The sequence below is a fragment of the Colius striatus genome, chromosome 2 (genome assembly GCF_028858725.1).
Source record: "Colius striatus isolate bColStr4 chromosome 2, bColStr4.1.hap1, whole genome shotgun sequence".
Classification (NCBI taxonomy): domain Eukaryota; kingdom Metazoa; phylum Chordata; class Aves; order Coliiformes; family Coliidae; genus Colius; species Colius striatus.
The window spans coordinates 109,587,083-109,608,844 of NC_084760.1; the positions used below are offsets into that span (position 1 = coordinate 109,587,083).

General features: G+C 41.9%; 1 protein-coding gene across 2 annotated transcripts in view; it reads right to left on the reverse strand.

The window, feature by feature from the left end:
* The window catches only part of EZR (ezrin), a 39,152-nt gene that overhangs the window by 9,865 nt on the left and 7,525 nt on the right, over positions 1 to 21,762 (reverse strand). Inside the window, exons 2-6 of one of the 2 annotated variants that reach the window (XM_061989042.1) lie at positions 11,121 to 11,204; positions 6,201 to 6,296; positions 5,025 to 5,299; positions 4,008 to 4,091; positions 3,245 to 3,391 (exon numbers count right to left, since the gene is read on the reverse strand). In XM_061989042.1, the coding sequence (XP_061845026.1) occupies positions 3,245 to 3,391; positions 4,008 to 4,091; positions 5,025 to 5,299; positions 6,201 to 6,296; positions 11,121 to 11,204 (686 nt within the window). Of the gene's footprint in view, positions 1 to 3,244; positions 3,392 to 4,007; positions 4,092 to 5,024; positions 5,300 to 6,200; positions 6,297 to 11,120; positions 11,205 to 21,762 lie in introns of those variants that run through there. The other variant, XM_061989043.1, reaches the window with a different exon arrangement.

Sequence of the window (21,762 nt, forward strand, 5' to 3'; positions counted from 1 at the left end):
GGGAGGCATAAACCAAAGTAACTCAGCAGTTGCCACACCTTCTAGCACCCCCAGAGAAGCCTACCCTGCTGTGTAACAGCCAGCCCAGTTACACCTCCATGCTTCTTTCACTTCTGAAGTGCTGGGCAGGCACAAACACAATCGATAAAAGCACATTTCTCTGTCTTTTTTTTTCCTCCCCTAGATTGCAGGCAAGGCTAGTAACAAAGAGCACTGATCTTCTCCTCCACATGGGCTGCTCTTCAGCCTGCCAAGTACAACTCTAGACTTGGTCATGCAACATACTCTCTCCTGTTGGAAAGTACCTTATGAAGCACAGGGCAAGGCCCACACTCCCAGCTCTTCCTTGCTGCTCAGGAGTTCAGGTCTGGTAGTTTGTTTGAAATTACATCTTTAAGCTTCATGAACTATTTGAGATTTCCCTCTGCTTTAATCTCTCCAGACTCTTGTATATAGGACAAGGGGTAATGGGATGTAACAGGACAAAGGGTAATGGGATGAAGCTGGAACACAAAAAGTTCCACTTAAATATAAGAAAAAACTCTTTCCCTGTTGAGGTGAGGGAGCCCTGGCACAGGCTGCCCAGAGGGGTTGTGGAGGCTCCTTCCTTGGAGGTCTTCAAGACCCGCCTGGACGTGTTTCTATGCGACCTGATCTAGATGAACCTGCTTCTGCAGGAGGCTGGACTAGATGATCTCTAAAGGTCCCTTCCAACCCCTACCATTCTATGATATAGAAAGCACCAAGAAATAGGCTCAAGTTGCACCAGGGGAGGTTTAGGTTGGACATTAGGAAAAAGTTTTTCACTTAGAGGGCTATTAAGCATTGGAACAAGCTGCCCAGGGAGGTGGTGGGGTCACCAACCCTGGAGATATTTAAAGGACACATAGATGAGGGATATGGTTTAGTTTAGGAACAGGCTTGGCATGTGATGTTAGTGGTTGGACTTGATCTTAAAGGTCTTTTCCAACCATAGCGATTCTGATTCTATTCCTGAGATGAAATATTCCTGAGCCATTCCAGTACTTCACCCTTACATTACTTGCCCAGTGCTGCAGCAAGTTGTAATATTACAAGGACGTGTATATTTGATCTTTAGTTCCTTTAATTCCTCCCCAGTCAAATATTTCCATTTTTATGCTTAATATCACATAATTATTCTTTTATTCTTATCAGGGGAAGGTTTCTTTTCTAGAGATAGCAGTTAATGATTAAGAATTGTGTCTTATATAAATGACAACACCAACAAGCAGTCATATTGTTATTATCTACTCACTCCAATGTATGGGTCTCTGACAGACAGCGAAGTGCTGACAATCATTTCTAGCAAGTGGTTTGAAGATGCGGGTATTTAATGTTTAGCACTTACAGAAATGTCTATCACTATGGTGAATCACTGTAAGAATTCTTTCTATGGAGCTCATAGGTTAAGGAAAAAAGCTGTCAATTTTGGAGGGATTTGACTCATTGTCACAAAAGGAAAGCTACTACAAAGCATGATGCTTGCCCAAGCATAAAAACACCTTGCTTCATTTAGAATTGGGCTTCAAGAATAAAATGCATCCTCCTCAGAACTTACCATTCCCTAACCTTTACCTCAACTGCAAGATTATGCAACAGTGTGTGTATGTAACACTAAGAACTGTAAAGAAAAGGATTTTATTAGACTAATAGTAACTAATTACTCTGGCCTTCATATTAGCTTAAGTGTTTCAACCCTACATAATAGAGTATGATGGGCAATTAAAACAATTCACTTAATTAAAAGGTTCTACTGCAGATTCTCCTCTTTAATGCAGGGGAAAAAAAGAAAAGACTTGAAAACACTTAGAAGTGGGACACATGCTGCAGTGTAGAGGCTCACAAACCTATGGCACGGTCTCATCTTCCTCAACAATAGAATCTTTACTTTTCCACCTTTGCCCCAGTCCCCAGATTTCACTCATACAAACCAGAGGTGAGGTACACATTACTATTTTCCTAGTCTCCACATCTGTTCAAAAGACTTAATTACATAGTAGCAAGAGTTACAGCAGAAACAAGCAGTTTATTCCAGCACCCTATTTGTTTTGCAAATGCTCTTGATAGCTCTTTACAGTCTTTGGCTATACTCTGTCTGCCTCTGCAGCTTGAAAAACCTGTTTGTGTGACCATGGTTACATAGCAAGACTAGTCATTCAAGACTCAAGTATTACATGAGCGAAACTACTTTTCTTTCAAGTGACACTCCTTGCTTTCTGGGTGACAGCACATATTAGCATGACAGAAAAGACTACATTTCTCTCTGCCATCTTAACAGAAGTTCCAGAGACTTCCAATTAGTATTTGGGTTGCATTCAAAGCTTTTTGGAGAGAAAGATGTAGAACAGGTGAACTCCCTTCTGTATTACAATGACAGGCTGTTCCAGATTAGTGACGTGAAACCATGACTTGGAGCACAGGGGGCAGGGGGGAACCAAACAAAAGAGGCAGTCTAGACAGCAACCCTTCATCTAAAAAAATGCCTTCAATCTTTCAGCTGTGGAGTATTAGAAGTGACTAGCAGGCTTACACACAGCTGTTCTCACCTTCCTTTTCAGTTTATTTATAGATGTAGTCTATTGTTTCCCACCCACTATCCAATTAATAATGGCTCTGCCTTTATGAGAAGGGCTGATTAAAGCTATGTGTACCTCAGCAATCTCATTTCATTCCTCATTCACAGTAACTATACAGGTTGCCTCCTCCCTGGGTTCTGGGTGTTATCCAGCTTTGATTTCATGTCCACCCCCTAATCTGTCTTTTTCAAAAGCTGGCAGATGCACACACATCTATCTTTAACTTCAGTATAGGAATGGCTTTAGATGTCCAAATGCTCTGCAGATATGTTGGGCTACCTAAGTTCTCATTATGGTATCCACTGCTGCCACATCTGGCAGCCTGACTCAAGCAAAACTTTGGTAAACTCCTTAGTTCAAGGGTTCAGCTCTACAACTGTGCATGATTTGCCAGATGGTGTTATACAACTGACATCTCTCTTTATATGGTAGGTAGCATTAGTAGGTCAGGCTACAAAGGTCAGAAAGTCACGAAAGCATAAGTGGTGTGTGAAAGCTCATTTCCTAGCACAGCTTCAACCACTGATCCAAAATTGGAACATGAGCAAGTTGATCATGATCAACTGCCATGATCCTGTGAAACATGTCCCTTGTCTCTCACACCAACCCTCGCTCTTAAAGATCAGACGTGAAGACAAAAGCCTTACTTATCATCCTTTTCATAGATGTTGAGCCCCAAGGCATCAACTCCCAGCCAGAGGTCAGTTCCTTTCTTATTCTTGATTTCAAAGTAGTTGATTCCGTACATTTCCAGGTCTTGGGCAATCTTCAGGTATTCCAGCATGGCATTCTCTCTGGTTGAGACAGGAAGGAGAGTAGTTGTTAGTCAGATAAATGAGAAGCTAATCTCAGAAAGCACAAAACCCTCAGAGGAGACAAGTACCTTTTCCTAAAACCACGCATAAAACAGGAGTTAAAACCGAACATGTACCATTTGGAGTTCACTTTTAGAAGTTACAGTAATACATCTATGAACACACACACATAGGAGTACTCCCATTTACCAAGCCCTGGTATTTCCAGACAGAAAACTGGCAAAATTCATCCTTGTCTCAAGGTACAGTCAGTAGAAAAAGTACAGTATCTGAACTTTCCCCATCTGCCAGGGCACATGCTTCAACGAACACAAGGTTAGACATACACTTTCACTTTTTTTCCCCACTCAAAGTCATCAGTGATACACAGATCCAGGATCCTCAGGAAGCCACCCAAGACACTGTTCCTAGCAGTAGTGCAAATATGCTGAGTTTTACCATGTGATTCAATGCTGGACTAGGAAATATACGCCAAGAGTTCCCCTCCACAGACAGCTCCTAGAGTCTATTATAAAAGCATGTTGTAGAACTGCAAGCTGAAGGAAATCAACCAGCAACAAAGTGACCAGCCTAAGGACCAATACAAAACACTTACTTGAGCATGCCACTGTGTTCAGCATGCCACACCTGGATCCGTTCTTCCCACTGCTCTCTAGAGAGTTTATGCTGGTCCATCACCCTATACAAGGAAAGAGATATTAGTGACATTGGACTTTATATTCTGCAGTACTCACTGATGCTGAGCTTTGCTACTGTCTTACTGAAAAACCAGCCCCACCCAATAAAACCAAGAGGAAGATCCTACTCCAGAACCAAAGCACTCTGCTAAGCCTTTCTGGATTAAAGACAGGAGAGGCATAAGCACAACACTGCTGAAGAATCATGTACACGCTGTAGACACCAGAGGGTCAAAGCAAAGGTTGGTGTTATTCCTGGAGTTAGACACTGCTGCAGACCATCCTTGGGATGTCTAAACGGATGCCATTTAACTGGCAGCACATACTTATCCTGTGTGGAGATGGACTATGTAGCCTCACAACATGTTTTGCAGAGACAAGATTTTTAGGACTGTACAAGGTTAGGATTAAGGACACACACCCAGCCTTCTCCAGAGGCGACACATTGTATCATAAAATGGTAGGGGTTGGAAGGGACCTTTAGAGATCATCTAGTCCAACCCCCCTGCAGAAGCAGGGTCACCTAGATCAGGTCACACAGGAACATGTCCAGGCAGCTCTTGAAGACCTCCAAGGAAGGAGACTTCACAATCCCTCTGGACTGAATGCTGCTCTTTTCTTCATAAAGGAGACACATTCGTGCTGTCAGTTACCAGCATGGCAGCAATGTTTAGGAAAGAAAAGCTGAATTCAAAAGCAAGCTTTGTCTCCCCAATCAACCCAAGGAGAAAACACAAAAACATACACATGAGATAGAAATAAAAGAAGGAAAAACCCTAAGTGCATATGGTTCAACCAAATAAAAACACCCCATGCTTTCAATGAAACTTGCTGTTTTTAACTAGAATGTAAATTCTCTATTTAAAAAAACCAAACAAACCCCACAACAAAAAAAAACCCCATGTCCATAGCAAAATGGGGGACTGTATCTTCACCTTTGGGGGATCAGACGCTCTGAATTGAGGTATCCAGGCTTGTGAACATCTTTGTTGTAATCTCCAAACTTGGCCTGCACAGCATAGGAGCCAAGAAGTACTGCTGTTTCAGGAGGACAGTAGATCTCATCGCTGAGGATCCCTTCCTTCACTTGCAGGAAAAAGAGCTTCTGTGTGATGTCCTGGATCAGCTCTTCAGACACATCCTCTGGGAAGAACTTGGCACGGAATTTGAACTGGAGAGGATTCTCTTTTCTGATTTCTTGAGCAGAAACCTAAGGACAGAGAAGACACAACAACTGAGTAGGGTTGTAAACAATAGAAATTGCTTTTACACAGAAAAAGAGATTTAGGGCATTTGCCTTAAGTGAATGACTGGCAACTCTGCTGGAATTCCTTAATTCTGGCTGCTTACTGGTATGAGAACAGAAGGGGAGATCTCTGCGTGACCTGGTCTAAGTGAACCTGCTTCTGCAGGGGGGTTGGACTAGACGATCTCTAAAGGTCCCTTCCAACCCTACCATTCTATGATTCTATGATTATGTTTCTTAATGAAACCAGTAAAATTCTGTTTGCACAACAAACCTTGGTCACTGTAGAATGATTCACCATGGTGCATCAGATGACAAACCCACCCAGTATTGTATGTGTTTGACAGACAACAGCCCCTGACATTAAATGGGTGTATCACTGGCTGCCCCATCAAGAACAACAGTTCATACCCTCATAGGAGCTGCAAGTCCACAAACAAGAGCACATGAGAGCTGACAGCACTCTATTACAGATGGCCAGCCTTGAAGTGATCTTTCTGATTAGGGCAATAAACGATCCTGCACAAGCAGACTAAAAGTCACCAGCCAAGAAGTTCCTCCAATCACAGCAAGAATAGTTGCTTCTACCTAACAAAGGGTGATTATCAAGCTGCTGCTACTGCACATTTGACAAGTGGCATCAAGCTTTCTATGATTGTCAGAGAAAGGGTAAATGTTGACCATGTCACAACTGACCCAAACAGATCCCACACAGGTGAAAAGTTCTCTCTAAAAACAACCTCATTTCATGAGAATTAAGGAACAATCAAAAACAAGTGCAAGGTTCATAAAGTTGCAGCCAGTGATACACCAGGAATTATGTAAGCTTTAACCTTTGTTCAACAAGCAGCCCAAGGTCTGTTACCTTTTTATCAAGCTTCAGCCAAGTCTGGAATCCTTTGTTGTCCACATACTGAAGACCGAAGTACCACACTTCTCGCAAACCTATGGTTTTGACCACCTGCAACAGAGAGGGCAAAAACCAAAAGTTATTGTAGGTTACACTTCACTTGAGGTCCAGGCATCCCCTCAAGTCCTGCATCACCTGCAAGTAAGGCAACAATCTAAACCTACTCATCTGGCATCTCTTCAACTTGTAGACAAAGATATATAGCTGCTGTAGCAGATGACAGCAATGGTTAAGATCTTGTCTCACCCAGTTCCTAAGAGAAGACAGTTGTGAGAAAACTGGAGAAACTCAGCAAGGCCATCAACTACTAGACTGATACACTGGCAGCAGGTGGGGCTTCTGCTTGCTTGTTTCTACCAGCCCTTCTCAAAACTGTACTTGGTGAAGCAGACAAGCTATGTCTGTCATCGAAGCTTATGGTGAGTTGGTCTGTAACAGTTTAGTACTAGGTACAACTAGTTAATAGTACTAACACCTTAAGTAATCTCACCAGCCACCAAAGACTGTTTTGTCTGGAGGAAGCCACTGAGAGATGCTTCACACAGCTACTGCAGCGAGCTGCCTGTGCATTTTTGAGAAATAAACCAAGCTGCAAGTATTCTCAGCCAAGAGTACTCCTTTTTTTTTAAACTCCCACAAAAGTTGGATTTGAAGGACAAAATACACTCACAGCCCAACATTAGGACAAGTTTAATTCCATACATGGTAAATACTAACTAGATGAAAGATCTGGAAACAGCATCTGTTGACTGGATGGTACCCTTATGAGTGAAAATAGTCCTGTTTGGACACATTTCATTTTCCTCAGTGGAGGAGATCGTCTAACAAGTACTTGACCTCCTCCCTCCTACCCTTGACAACTTGTTCTTACAGCCCAGTAGTTTGCTGCCAGTTCCTCTACCAGTAAAGCCACGTTCTAGACAGAGTCAAAACCTGGAAAGATCCACTACATACATATCTGGATCACATCCTTACAGAGTAGCCTCTCTGACAAACTTAAAACAGTATAGTTATATGTGCTTCAACAAGTCTATGATCTCAACCAAGGAGCTGTTTCACCCTGCCCATTTATAATACTACTGGAGACACTCTAGATGGAGAGCAGGCTTGAGAGACACAATTCTTTTAGGATGCTTCATATTTTTTTTGCTGCAGTTTCCCTTAAATCTCTTTGCTGGTGAGCTGAAAGCCAGTAGTCTCAACCTGGAAGCCAGAGCTTCCTGGGGTTGGTGAGCAAGACAGAGAAAAATGCACCATTCTGATTAACACTCTGAGAATTACTGTTTGTGTGGCACCATTGAATCACAATCTATAAAGTTTTGTGATATAATCAGACCAAGAAAATTGCATAGTAGTATGAAAAATGTCACTAAGCAAATATCATTTTGAAGGATAAGGAGGTCAGTGCCTACTAGTTGAGTAGAAGTGAGACAGCTTCATAGCTAACCACTGTTGGCTTTATTCAGTAGGCTAAGCTGTAAGTTACTAGGTATAACTAGGGTTTATATTAAAAATGCCACACAAAATAAAACAACAAAAACCTTCCTCAAACCAACCAAACAAAACCCAACATCCCTCAATGTTTTAAAAAGAACTGGAGACTGAAAATACTTCAGCCTTTCCTGGACTAAAACTCCTTTTCCCTCCTCCCCCAGAGTGGCTTCTTTCACCACAGAAAAGTTTTCTGACCGCTAGATGTATTTTTAGACGGGTTAGAACTGACCTTTACTCAATCTAGCAGAAGAGCTAGAGGTTTGTTCAGAGTAATACTTCCTGTTGCACACACACAAAAAAAAAGTGTTGCAACTTTGTTAAAATAAGGAGTTGTATAAATCAAGCAGTTATCAGGTCATTATCTCTGAGTGTCTCTAACAACTGAAGAAGTACACTTTTTCTATATGTCACCTTAGGAAGCTTGCAAAAGTTATGAATCTTCAAGTTCTTCTCAAAACCTAAAGGTAAAGGAGGAGAGAGCATCAAGCTAAATTTCATAGTTTGGCCACTTGAATCCCAATACAAATAACAAAAGACATGGTTTAGCCTGTTTGTAAACTTCCTCCATAGCAAAATGAGGAAGAACTAGGAACCAAGGCATTATATGCAAAATGGGAGACATCACTCCCCATCCTGCAAGTCTGAAGCCTGCTCGTTCCAGGCAGCAATGCATTCACTCCCAGAAACTGCCATTGCCATGCTTTTCTTCATTCCAATTTCTTTTCCACCCAAGTGCGTGGGAGGTACTCCAGCCAGCTGCACAACCCACTGCATTGCTTCTCAGGACACCTCACACCATCGTGGCGTAAACCCCACACAGTTCTGGCTTGAGTGGAGCTGGACTCAACATTCACAGGCTTCCACTATTTTCCCCTGTCTATATTAAGGGAGCTATAATCCACCTTACGTGCAAAACACAGTTATGCTAACACAGCCTAAAGCACTAGAGTGTTCCCAGAGTAGCTATTCCAGGTGACATTTAGGCCAAGAAATCATCTGGTCATTTTTACAGCTTGCTTCTTCCATGCCCTTTTCCTCACACAGTGGTTCTGCAGTTCAAGTTGTGCCCCTCCCCATACCTTCGAGAACCTGTTGGGTCCATAGGCTTTATCTGAGTGTAAACTCCATCGGAGATAAGGGCCTAGCAAAGGGCTTTTACAGCACAAGTGAAGGGAGAGTGTCAGGACAATTGCAGCTAAACAATCAGTATTCACCTTGGGATTGTGCCATCTACTTCCACCTTAGTCTTCTCTTCATATGCAGAGGTACACCCCAACAAAGTATGTACTGCAGATAAGAATGTCCAATCACAAGCTTTATACCCAAGCCACGGGATGCCAGGAGCAAATTTTCCTGAGGTCATAGTCTATCTCAATAGTGCAATAAGTGCTGCAAGGAGCAGTTTTCAGAAGTCCAGGACTACTTAGAGAGCAAGCTAGAATTATCTCAGATCTGAAGCATTCTGCTATTTTCCATGTAACTCAGGATTTTGTGCTACTTAGATGAAGATCAAGAAAGTAGTTTCTCTTCTGACAGAGAGTTGACACTGACTTTTAACAGATGTAAACATTAGTGAATACACAGGGGAAAGAGTCCTTATGGAATCCTTGTCATAAGGAACATAGGACATACTCACACTGTCTGATCTAAGGAACTGCTTTTAAAAAACCTGGTTTTTAGTAATTTGGATTTTTGTACTCTGAGATGAAACCTGAGTTTTCTGGTTTGGGTTACCATGGAAGAGGCTGGGGGAGACAGTTACTCTGATGCAAGGGTGATCAGCAGTGAAAACAACAAATGCAGGTTTCATAAAAATCCAGGTTTGAAATGCACTTCACCAAATATCTAGTCAAAGGATATCTGACGTTCACTCCACATCAGTAATAATCAAAAGCAATTCAAGTTAGATGTAATGCTAAACACAATTGTAGTTCTTGGTAATTATTGCAGAACAAAATAATTTGGTTTCACTCCCCTTAAGAACCCACAAAATGTATTCTTTGTTGGAAGTTTGGGGTTTTGTGGGATTTGGTTTGTTGGCTTGGGGTTTGGTTTTGTTTGTTTCTTTTTTTTAAAGTACTTCTCCAGCGGGGTTGTGGAGTTTCCTTCCTTGGAGGTCTTCAAGACCCGCCTGGACATGTTCCTATGTGACCTGATCTAGGTGACCCTGCTTCTGCAGGGGGGTTGGACTGGATGATCTCTAAAGGTCCCTTCCAACCCCTACCATTCTATGATTCTATGATTCTCAGTGCACAGTTGCTATAAAGTCTAGCAAGTTCTAGCTAACTCACTAAAATGAGAAATTGTACCAACAAAAACTTAAAAGAAATGGACATTGTTTAGCCAGTTCTGTCTACTTGAGTTAAAGCTCAGCCACCCCTTACTATCAAGACTAGCAGGGGACAGGGGGAGAAGCGCAAAGGAATTGCTGTAGCACTTTGCAAACAGCTTAATATGTGTAATTGGAATCTACACAGATCAATTTTTAGTTTTCAGACTTCCAGTAGAAATAGCTAGAAGATTTAAATGAATCAATCAATCAATCCAGAAGAGTAAGTTAATATTTTTCTGCTGAAATCTAGGCCTTGCTTCGGTTTTACAAGGGCAAGCTACTCCAGAAAAAAAGTTTTACAAAGGATTCTTCTGTTTATTTCAGTTGTCTTTATCTGACCTTTGTAGGCCCATCTCCAGACAGATCTGTACATTGTTAATGCAGCAGCAGGAAGAATAACAGTAAGGGAGGAGAGTCTTGGCTACCACGTCCTCCACTTCCCTGGGAAACCCTTGAGGCAGGCTGGACTGCCAAGTCTCTGCCTCATCCTGCTGCACAGGAGCTTCTTGGAAGGCATGTTGCTACAGTTGCTGCACAGAGATCCCCAATTCTTCTGTCTTTCCAGTAGTTTGGCAAATTTGAACACTTGTGGCAAATGGCTACCTTCAACCCAGCTTCTGGATGGTGCAGCTATGCCTATGTCTTTGTCAGCCATCTGAAGACCTGATTCTGAAGAGTTTTATGCACAGGGATAACACATCTTAAATTCTAAAGCTGAAATAAGAGCCTAAGCTGTATTTGAAAGCAAGAGGTACATTTTTACACACCATCTATCTATGCTGTGAAGACATTTTAGCTCCCTTATGACACTTGATCATCCAACGCTGCTGGGAAAAGCAGGTTTCACTGGAATATAAAATATCTGCAAGGATTTTTGCGTTTTTCTTTTACTGTGATGGAATTTAGAGATCTTAGTTCAGACTGTGGTCCTTGGATTAGGAGGTGGAGAGAAGACAGAAAGGTAGGTTTGGAATCCAGTCTTAAGAAAACACTATAGTCTGAAATGTACTCGAAGCTTAAACAAGAGCCCATACCAACCCTTCACTGACCTGGTCAAACAGCTGTTTGCCCGTAGTGTTCGGCTGGATGGCAAATTCCAGCTCTGCATCCATAGTAACAACTCGAACATTGATCTAAGGAGAAAAAAACCAAAAAGCATTGTTTAAGAGGCATTGGAAATGATTCCTCAGTGTTAACACAGCACTGTGTGTGCAACACAGTCTCCACGCTTTCGTGCACCACTGTAACCTCTATAGTACACACACTCGAACCCCATTTAGATTTCTGCTATCACACCAGCAAATTTAATCGGGGCACTGACTTTGCTGCCTTATCCAGATTGCTCTGGGGGTTTTCCTACTCAATACAGGATTGGATTGAGCTTCTACTTAAACGAGAGGGCATTTTAGAGCTGGCTATTTCCAGGCCAGAATCTCCTTGGAATAAGGGCTCCTGTAAGTGCCCGGCATAGCTGCTTGTAGGCCATCCCTTGGATTACGAAATGCCCTAATGGCTAAATTAAATTTAAGACTTATAATTTAACTTCCATTTATATTAGAGCTGGAATTAATCTGAGGTTTGAAAGACAAAAGGCTGCAGATTATTCTTGCAAAGCAATCGGCATTAACTCAATAAACATTCATTCTTTCCCTCAAAAGTCTCTACTCAGCACATAAAAACAGCAGTTACAGGTACTGAATGACACTGCAGGGCAAGAGTTCACTAAGCTACTGCTGTTAGTGAAGAAACAACATAACCAGATTTACTGCAATGGCAGAAGCAGACTGCAAGACAGAGGCTGCTATTGTATGCAGAAGGCAGGAGTGTTTAATGACTAGAAAAAGTCTATTAGCAGTTAATCAGGAGGCAAGATCAGCAACTAAGCTTTCAGGGAATAGCATAAGGACCAGTAAAATAGTAAACCAGGAAAGGATTATTTTTAACTGTTCCAACTACAGGAGAATATATTGCTTGCAATATTACAGTATATCTCAGAAAATCCCCAATGACTCCAAATAAATTTAAAAAAGAAGCCAAACAAACCAACAAACTGGGATGATTGTGTAGTATAGTTCTAATAACAAGGTAAACTTGTAGCTTGATGCTTTAAAGGAAAAATAAGGAAAAGTGGACATGTAAACACAAGGCCAGAGCACAGTTAAGTCACAGGCAGGTAAGAATTCATGAGTTTCCTAACATTTTATAAATATCACATTGCAGAAAGTCAGAACTCACATCCCAGGAGAGCCTGGGCACACGTTGGAAGAAGCAACAGGAAGGGGCAGAAGAGGAATAAAATCACTAACTACAAAGCCTTGACACTGCAGCGGTTTCCAGCCACTGAATTAGGTGCATTAATCTGTAGGATAACTATCACATAAAACAATGTTACAGTTAACAAAGAACTGTGAATAAAACAAGCTGCCTCAGCTGTTTTAGTCAAATATATTAGAAAGCTTTGCATTCTTTTTTTTAGTGAGATGTGAATACATGGAGTGTCTTTTAGTCTTTTTAGAGCTGTCTCTCTCTCAGATGACAGAGGGCTTTTGTATAGGAAGATAACTGAAGGTAGTTTTCAAGCCATAGAATCCCAGAAATGAAACAGAGACAATTACTACTTGGATGCCCTGTCACTTTCAAGCTGTATTTTTGAAGCAGTGTCCTTTAAATTAGGATTTTCAAAAATAAGACCCCCTAAAAGCACCAAGAAAGAACATGTAAGAAAGGCTAAGAGCTCTTTTTCCCCAACTGCAATATTTGGGGTCCATAATGGAGCATGGAAGTATGCTTAAGACTTTCTTCTTGTGCCTTAAGAACCAAAGGTTTCCCAAACAGTGTTTCCAGCATAGGGAGGGAGAGGAAGTTCAGATACCAAATTGTGAGGAACAGCAAGCCTGCAATTCAAAGATGTGACCTTAAAAAGCTCCTGTTGCTTAATCCCTCTCAACAATAAATCCCTAATCATATTCTAATCCCTTTCTACCCTCTTCAAGAAAACATATGCTCCTAATCTGCAGTTTTGTATTGTGCAAGTTATTTGTACTTCTGACTGTGAAATAAGTACCACTTTACAAGATAAACAACTTGAAAGGATGTGCTTTCCACTCCTTACCAGAAAACCTGCAGGATATTGGCTGAGCACAGAATTCCAGCTGGTACCAGCATGTTTGTCTTTTACTTTATCTCCTTATTTGCTAGTGAAAAAAACCAACCAAATAAAAAAACCCCACACCTCCCTAGTCTGGGGGAATACCCTGTATTATTCTCACTCTAAAAGACCCTGCTGGATACAACACCCTTCCTAAAGGGCCACCTACACGGTGAGCTATTTAGTGCTAAGGCCATCTACCTGCTACAGCTTTTAAGAATTATTTTAGTATCAAGACAAAAAAATTGTTGTCATCTGCTTTCCACCTCAATTATTTAAAGCTTTGCATCATTTAAAGCATGACTACTTGGTTATCCACAAAGCTTTCAAGGACACCTGGGGCATGTTGGTAGATGTTAATTTTTGTGTTCTTAAAGGGCTCAGCAACCAGCAGGAAAAAGAGGAATTCTATAGTGTGCCCCCAGACAAGCTGCTAGCCACATGACAGGCAGAGCATGAAGAGACAGAGCTTCAAGTAGCTGTCACTTCAATGAACTGATGACTGCCTGGGAAACGTTTGAGTTTCCTTCCTGCCATATCAAGTCCTCTTGCTTCTCATTTTCAAACCTTAGCCTTTATTTCATGAAGAACATAATGGTTTTAATAGTGTTTCTAAACGGATGTCACCCAACCACTCCACATAAGCTCTTAGCCACACAGAAGCTGGCAGCGAAGTAGGCAAATAGAGCTTAACCCACTTGAAACCTTGTTTTAGACAGTCTGAAGATACCTTGATGTCTGTTAGGCTGAGGGACAATCAGTTTGGCATTCAGCTCAGACCACATGAAACTCCCCACTGGTGCCAAGATGATTGCATCAAACCCCAAGGTGCTAACCAATTCCAGATTGGGGAGGAAAGCAGGGAACAACTCAGACTAATTTCTGCCAGCAACAAAATGAGCAAGATACACTTAAGACAATTTTCACAAGCAAAGTCCTGCTTATCTTCTGTAGGTAAGGCAGGTCGTTTGTAAAATCACTACCAGTACCCCAGGATAAAATTGAAGCTATAAACAGAAAGAAAGTAGTTTTTAATTGTTTCAGAACACAAGTGTGTGGAGGGGAAGAAAAGCACATCTATTATACAAGAAATAAGAGGTTTTAAATGTATATAACACCATGCTAAAAATCCTAGATTTGAGGAAGATGTAACTCCTTTCTCAGTAGCTCAATGCCACAACACTTTATGGTTGTACTTTTATGTCTGAGACTAACAAGCTTAAAATGAGTAACAATAGGGTCTTCAAAGGTTTGCTTGTGTATATCGAAACATTACAGAACACAGAAAGTTTTTACAGAAAGTTTTCCTCTTCTCCTGTCTTAGGATGCACAAAATTGCTGACAAATTTGACCAAGAGGGGGAAGAAACATGCTCCTGAAAAGGCAATACCATTTGTGTTCAATGGAAAAAAACCCTCCACGTATTTTAAGAGACAACGGAAACCAAAGTAGTTCATACACTGACTGAACACTACCACATTCCACACCTACATACCGTTCAGAGTGGACTGTAACATGTTACCTACATTTCCAACCATGATAAGAGAATGGAAGATGAAAGATAGAACTGGAGAGAACTTCAGAATATCATTTAAATAATTGTAACACTATGGAAAGTTCTCATACTAGAAGTTACAGCAGTTAGAATGGGATCTTCCCTGCTTTAGCAATGCCCTCAAGTCATGTGTTTGTTGGGGGTTTTTTGTTTGTTTGTTATTAAAAGAACATCTTTTCTGATGCTAAGTCAGTAGGTCCCTCTATGAGACACTGCAGGCTTTCAGAGATTGTGCATCATACGGTACTTAACTTGGAAAATTAAAAGTGTCATTTGAAAAACATTCAGAAAACATTATCTCAAGGAGGCAACATATTGCCAACATCTTCTCTCTTTAAGATCCAAGACCTAGATAGAAACTCTATATGACATTGCCTCTTCAAACTTTTCCTGCCAAATGCCCAGCTTCCAGGTGTGTTGGACACCACACATGCACAGTTAGGGGTTTGTTTTTAAGTATGACTCTTGAGCTACAGCCTGTTAGTCCAGAATCTGACTCTGGTGCAGGTAACATGGTATCTTTGAAGTTAATCATCCCCTTCCTGATATTGCAGCTTCACCACAAAAACAGCCTACACTGAAGGGAATAAAAGGAGAGCAGAACAGGGAAAAAAACTACAGCCCTCACACACAGTAAGCCATCTTGGATATTTTGCATCCTGATGCATGAAATGTAATCTCTCTTAAGTTCACTTGCACAATGAAGTTGTTCAGTGAAACCATAAAGTTGTGCAAGTCACCTAAAATACCATCCAATTTATTTCCAGTGAATACATACAGTAAAGGACAGTAAATACCAACTTTTACCCACTTACACAAGACAAACCAGTACTTAGTGTTTTGCATATCATCATTAGGCCGCTCTGAATGCCTCAGACAATGCTTAGGAATGTTTTCTTCCTCTTTCCAAAGAGGAATAAAGACCAGGGTCTCTTAAATAGCAGGTTTACAAGTGCAAATGCTAGGGAACTACCTTTCCAAGGGGTGGCAATTAGCAGTATCATAGTGGAGAAACCTAGATAGGCATGCCTTCTTTCTGCAGTCACTGCATGTCTGAAATCCCAGACAAGTAGCTAGTACACTGTAAGCAGAGCAACCACACAGCACAGAGGAGATGAGGGGTTTTGAGGTGCTGTACCTGCACAGCACATACCGTGAAAAACAGCAAGCAGGCTGGGTAAGGTTTCTTGCACACACACAAACTGACCATATAGCACGTGGACATGCTTGTGCTGAAGGAGTAGGACAATCTTAACAACAGAAACCAGTGGTATTCTTTATCAAGAAAGCAGTAGCATTAAGGCTGCATTCTCACTGCGGTGGGTCTACTCTTCCACCACACAATCAATAACTACTACTGTAATAAATAAAAGACTAGCTTTTTGCCTTGAGTTGCAAGGCATCTGCATGGATGAAATCATCTCATTTGAACCTTGACAACCAGACCTGTGTAGTGACTAGGTGTCTGCTAATAGGCAAAGCAGTTTCATGTAGCAGCATCAGAGGGGCACTGAAACTGCTCTCTACTCTTTCAGCTTAGTGTATGTATGAGCCTTCATTGGTTCCAGGCCCAACAATAAAGATATTGTGCTAACTGATGGAGTAACCATGGTCCCAGCTCCTGGGAACTATTTTGGGAAAATTTTCAACTTTGATTAGGGAAAAAAATCCTGGAAGCTCCAGAGCTCGAAGTTGACCTGCTAACACTTCAGTATCTGCATTCCTCTGTCCTCTACGAGTTACTTAAGTCAACAGCTAAAGGTTCAGAGACTGGAGAGGAGTGGACAACTCTAGGATAATAAACAGTACAAATAACCCAAGCAACCGGAGAGATGGTTCAATTTGTTGTATTACTCTTTAGTACTTATGAACACCAACGTGACAAAAAACACAGCACTTAGAGCCAGTTCTGTTTCTTCTCATGGAGTAACCTGTTTGATAGATCAAACCTCATCTAGTAACAGATTTGATGTGGTCCCATGTGACACAGACTAGGCATACAACAAACCTATGTGAAATTAAAACCTAATGACAAGCTGTGCACCAGTGCAGACTCTGCTTCTGTCAAAGCAGGGCATAATGCCATGAATATCAAGCAAATGATCAATTCTATTTTGTTGCTGCAGGATTGCAACAGCACAACTTCCCTCCCAGTCAGGCTCAGCACCTTCATTTTCCTGGAACTACTTTGGGAATACATATTCTGACTTCATAGCACTCTTGAAAGGGGGATGTGAGTGTGGCAGGGTAGACGGAATACGAAAACATAGCTAAGTATTCTCACTGTGCCTGGAAGACAGAATGCACTTACAAGTTTACAAACAGCATCTAGTCAAGAATGAAAAAGTCTTTAGGAGGACAGGGCTGGAATTCAAAGTCCTTTGTAGGTTTGAGAAATACTTACAGGTGTTACACTTGGAGAGGTGAGAATGGACAAGAGGCAGACAAAGAGACAAACAAATTACAGACTTGCAAACAATAGGCTACAGAAGGACTGCAGACAAGGATGTGGTCTATTATGATCCCCAGAAAAACACCACATTTCCTGGTGTGATGCTATTACATAGAAGGAGAATTTACATTCTTGAGCATATTTGTCAACAGGAAGCATTACAGAAGGTGACTATTCTATTCTGCTTGCCTGAAGACTTGCCCATGGGAACACAAATTTGAATGCTACTTTTGGAAGGGAGCAAGTTCCTCAAGGAAAGTCTGCACTAATCTGCAGGTCAGGAGGTGTTGGATTGGTTGGGTTTGGTTTGTTTTCTCGGGGTTTTTTTGTTTAAAACTTTTGTTATCTTGGCACTCAGCTCCTTCAAATGAGAGCCGTCTGGAACACTAACTGTTTCAGGAGAAGACATCAACTTTTAAGCCTGCAAGGAGAAAAAACCCCAAAAAGTTCTCTTATTTTTCAGGCTGGGTAACAGGAAAAGAAACAATAAGCTCTGCAGTGGTAAGATGTTGGGATACTAAATAACCCACATAGCTTTCAGAGGTAGGTTCAAGTTCTCCTCAGTGCTACATTTTTATGATGTAAAGGATCTCCAAGAAGCAAAAATGAGGTAAACAAACCAACCTGTAACCTCTTCTGTGAGAAGAAGAATATGTCTCATATGACAGCAGGAGACACATATATCATCACTCTGAAGAAAGCATTTCAGTAGGATCCCACAGGCTTCTCCCCTGCCCCTATGCCAGAATTCTTTCTGTGCTACCTGCTCAACTCCTAGCATTTCAAAGAGGGCACTGGCAGCACAACAAAATACTTCTGAATGTGCTCCCTTCCACACTGCTGAGCACACAGCTCACTGACCACACAGAAAACAGCCTCACCAGGTCAGAAAATATGAACAGAGTCCTGCACCTGGGGAGGAACAACCCCATGCACCGGTACAGGCTGGGGATTGACCTGCTGGGGAGCAGCTCTGCAGAGACAGATCGAGGAGTCCTGACTGATAATAAACTAACCATGAGCCAGCAATGTGCCCTCATGGCCAAGAAGGCCAATGGCATCCTGGGATGCATCAAGAAGAGTGTGGCCAGCAGGTCAAGGGAGGTTCTGCTCCCTCTCTACTCTGCCCTGGTCAGGCCTCATCTGGAGTCCTGTGTCCAGTTCTGGGCTCCCCAGCTCAAGAGGGACAGAGAACTTCTGGAGAGAGTCCAGTGCAGAACCACTAGGACAATTAGGGGACTGGAAAAGTCTTTCTTATAAGGAAAGGCTGCAGGAACTGAGGCTGTTCAGCCTGGAGAAGGAGACTGAGAGGGGAACCTCATTAATTCTTACACATACTTAAAAGGTGTATGTCAAGAGAATGGAACAACACTTTTTTCTGTAGTATCCAGACAAGGGGTAATGGACAAAAGCCAGAACACAAAAAGTTCCATTTAAATATAAGGAAAAGCTATTTCGCTGTTCAGGTGAAGGAGCCCTGGCACAGGCTGCCCAGTGAGGGTGTGGGGTCTCCTTCTCTGGCTCCAGAACCCACCTGAACACCTTCCCGAGTGACCTGAACTAGGCAGACCTGCTTGAGCAGGGGGGTTGGACCAGATGATCTTTAGAGGTCCCTTCCAACCCCTACCATTCTATGATTCTGTGAACACAGCACAGCCTCATTGGCATCCACTTGATTGACAAGGCAAGCTCATTGCACCCATTTAACCGACCCAGTTTCTCAGCATACCATGTTAAATCGAGACACTCCAACTGCAAACTGAAGGATACGTTCCATTTCAAATCTCATTGTGTTAAACACTGCTTCCTCATTGCAAATAAATGGGAACATTAAGTCACATTCCACTCGAATTCCTCAGAGCCTATGAAGCAGAGTTTGGTAGTGCTGCATTGGCAACAGGTAAAATTAGAGCTGAGTAGGCTGGTCTGTGTTTCTTAAAATGCTGCTCACCTTTCCAGGAGAGGGGGAAATACCACTGAGGGTAAATACAGTTGGATATAACAACCTAGAAGCCAGTAGTCACTTTAAAGTTGATCAGCGCTCAACTACTAGTCAACTTTAATGCAACAGCTTGTACAACCCTATCTCTTTTTTTTTTTTGTAGCAATTCTCAGCATCTAAGGAGCAGTAACTGTATCAGCAATAGCTAACTAAAATTTCTTAACTTTACTCAGGGCAATAAGAGCCCAGGTATTTGCAACTCTGTCACGTAAGGTAAAAAACCCCAAACCTTAAAACAACTTACATGGAAGTTTTTCTAAAGAGAGAAAAAGTACTTTGAGGGGAAACCAGGAACAGTTTAAGTGAAATCTGAAAGCTAGACTCTCTTGGATGAAGGATGGGGGGGGTTGGGGGGGGGGTTGTTGTCATGTGGGCAGGAAAATCTTGAATATCCAGATCTGAGAAGTCACCCAGGAATTCCAGTTTTAGCAAAGCTGGTTGAATTTTCAGAACAAACCTCCCTCTCCTCACCAGCACACACAAACAGATCACAAGACAGTCAACTCACTGAGTTTGTGTTTTGCAGTCAGGACTCTTCTAGCTGGGATGCGCAGAAGAAGATGCCATACTAAATTACATGCCTATCTCAGTTTCCTTAATCAAAGCCTGATACATCTTCTGTCAGCATATAATAACTGCACAGCAGGCATCCACATGAAAAGCTGAGAGGCATCCATGGCTGCAATTTGCTTCTTTATCTTAGGGCAAGCAATAACACTCTGCATGCCAGAAAAGGATGAAGACTTCCATGTGGGTGTGGCAAGCATGTGCATCCATTAACAGCCCTGGTTCCCAAATGCCCAGGACTCAGCATTCCCCATCCCTGGTCAGCACTGTACAGTTAACATTAGTTGCTTGGTAGAACAATAAAACCAAGCAAATATTTTCCCCCTGCTCCCTCAAAAATAGTTAGAAAAACATTACGTAGGGACAGCCTTATGCTCTTCTAAGACATAAAGCAGTGCAGTTGAAGCCCAAAAGGCCTCAGAATGTTGCCCTTAAACAGAGCCTGGTACACTTCAGGAGTGTAGATGTTTTTTTCATGGAGAACACTTGCTCTCACTTTCTGGGAGGGCTTCCTCCCAGAATGGTTTATCTCGAACACAGGTTAGGAAGCAGCAGGAGGATTTCAGGTGTTCACTGAAATGTATTAACATTCACTTTAAAGACTCCCTGATGCTGTACACTACTCTTTTGGCATTGTGGGAATATCAGTGTACAGGCAGCAGTCTGATTGTTAAAGAGACACACAGCCAGTGACAGCAGGCTCAGCATAGCACTGCTGCTTGGATGAGTCATTTGCCCCCAACAGATGTTAGGATGGATTTAGGAACTGCAGCAACAATAGGTCCTCTGTACCTAAAGGATAAATACAGAGGGATGCTATAGGCCACTGGATCAAACTCCTTCACACACAGACTGTTTTATCATGACAGCTGTTGCATCCAACTAAACATAATGAAGTTGCAAGACTAAGGCTTTACACATGAAGTTTAAAGAAAGTCCCACAATCAATCCTCAAAAAAACCTTTATCTCAAGAAGTCACTCAAAGTCCAGAATGTATCAGATCACCTTTTGCGGTCCTTCATCAGAAACATCAGCATGAGACCAACTGCAGATAATACAGAGGTTTAAGATTTCAAGTTTTATAACTTCAGAGATTTTTAAACAAGATCTGTGATATTGATGTGAATCAGCTACATAAAGTTACATTATCCTTCCACAGTCCCTGTAAGGGAAAATTAAAAGACCTCAAACACCAGTATCTTATAGTCTTCATCCAGAACAAAACCAGGATTTCATACCTCCGCTTACCTTTTTCATTTGGAAATGACGGGTAGAACATTTACACAAAACTCGACGATATCACGTCACAAACAAACAGAAGCAGGGTCTGGAAGCATGAATAATCTAAATATAAGCTATAATAGCCCTGAATCTGAGCACCAATACCAGTGCCTTTTATTCCAATGCTTATGCAGAGGCACAGGTTCTAGAAAGCGATGTGCATGGAAAACCCAGAGCCATTCCAAAGAGTTTAAAGTCTGACAGATACTCACCTGGAGCCCAGGCAACAACACAGCCTGTCACAGTGCTTGGCTCTCAACACTTTCCATAGACTCTGTACAAACAGTACTAGCACAAGATACAATAACAGTTCTTCTGAGGTGGAAGAGCACCACATCATATTGTTGCAGGCTGGGCTGGGTGAACACAAGGAGAGTCTATGACTTACTCTCTCATGGGATTATGCCCTGAGAACCAGACCAAAAACCCACTGTTGGAAAAATGTTCTCAACAACTGTACTTGTCACAGATGGAGATGTTACGGGATGGAAAGCAGCATTTTCCTCAGATGTGAACTGGAAGAAGCTCAAAGATGCTCAAAGGTATAGAATACTTTCTATACAAGGTTCAACTAAGCTAGTTAAGACTTCTAGTTAAGAAGACTTCTAGTTAAGAAGAAAAAGTAACTGAGGCTAGGATGTAGGAGCATGTACATTCATAAGTTACATGAACAGGGTGGACAAGG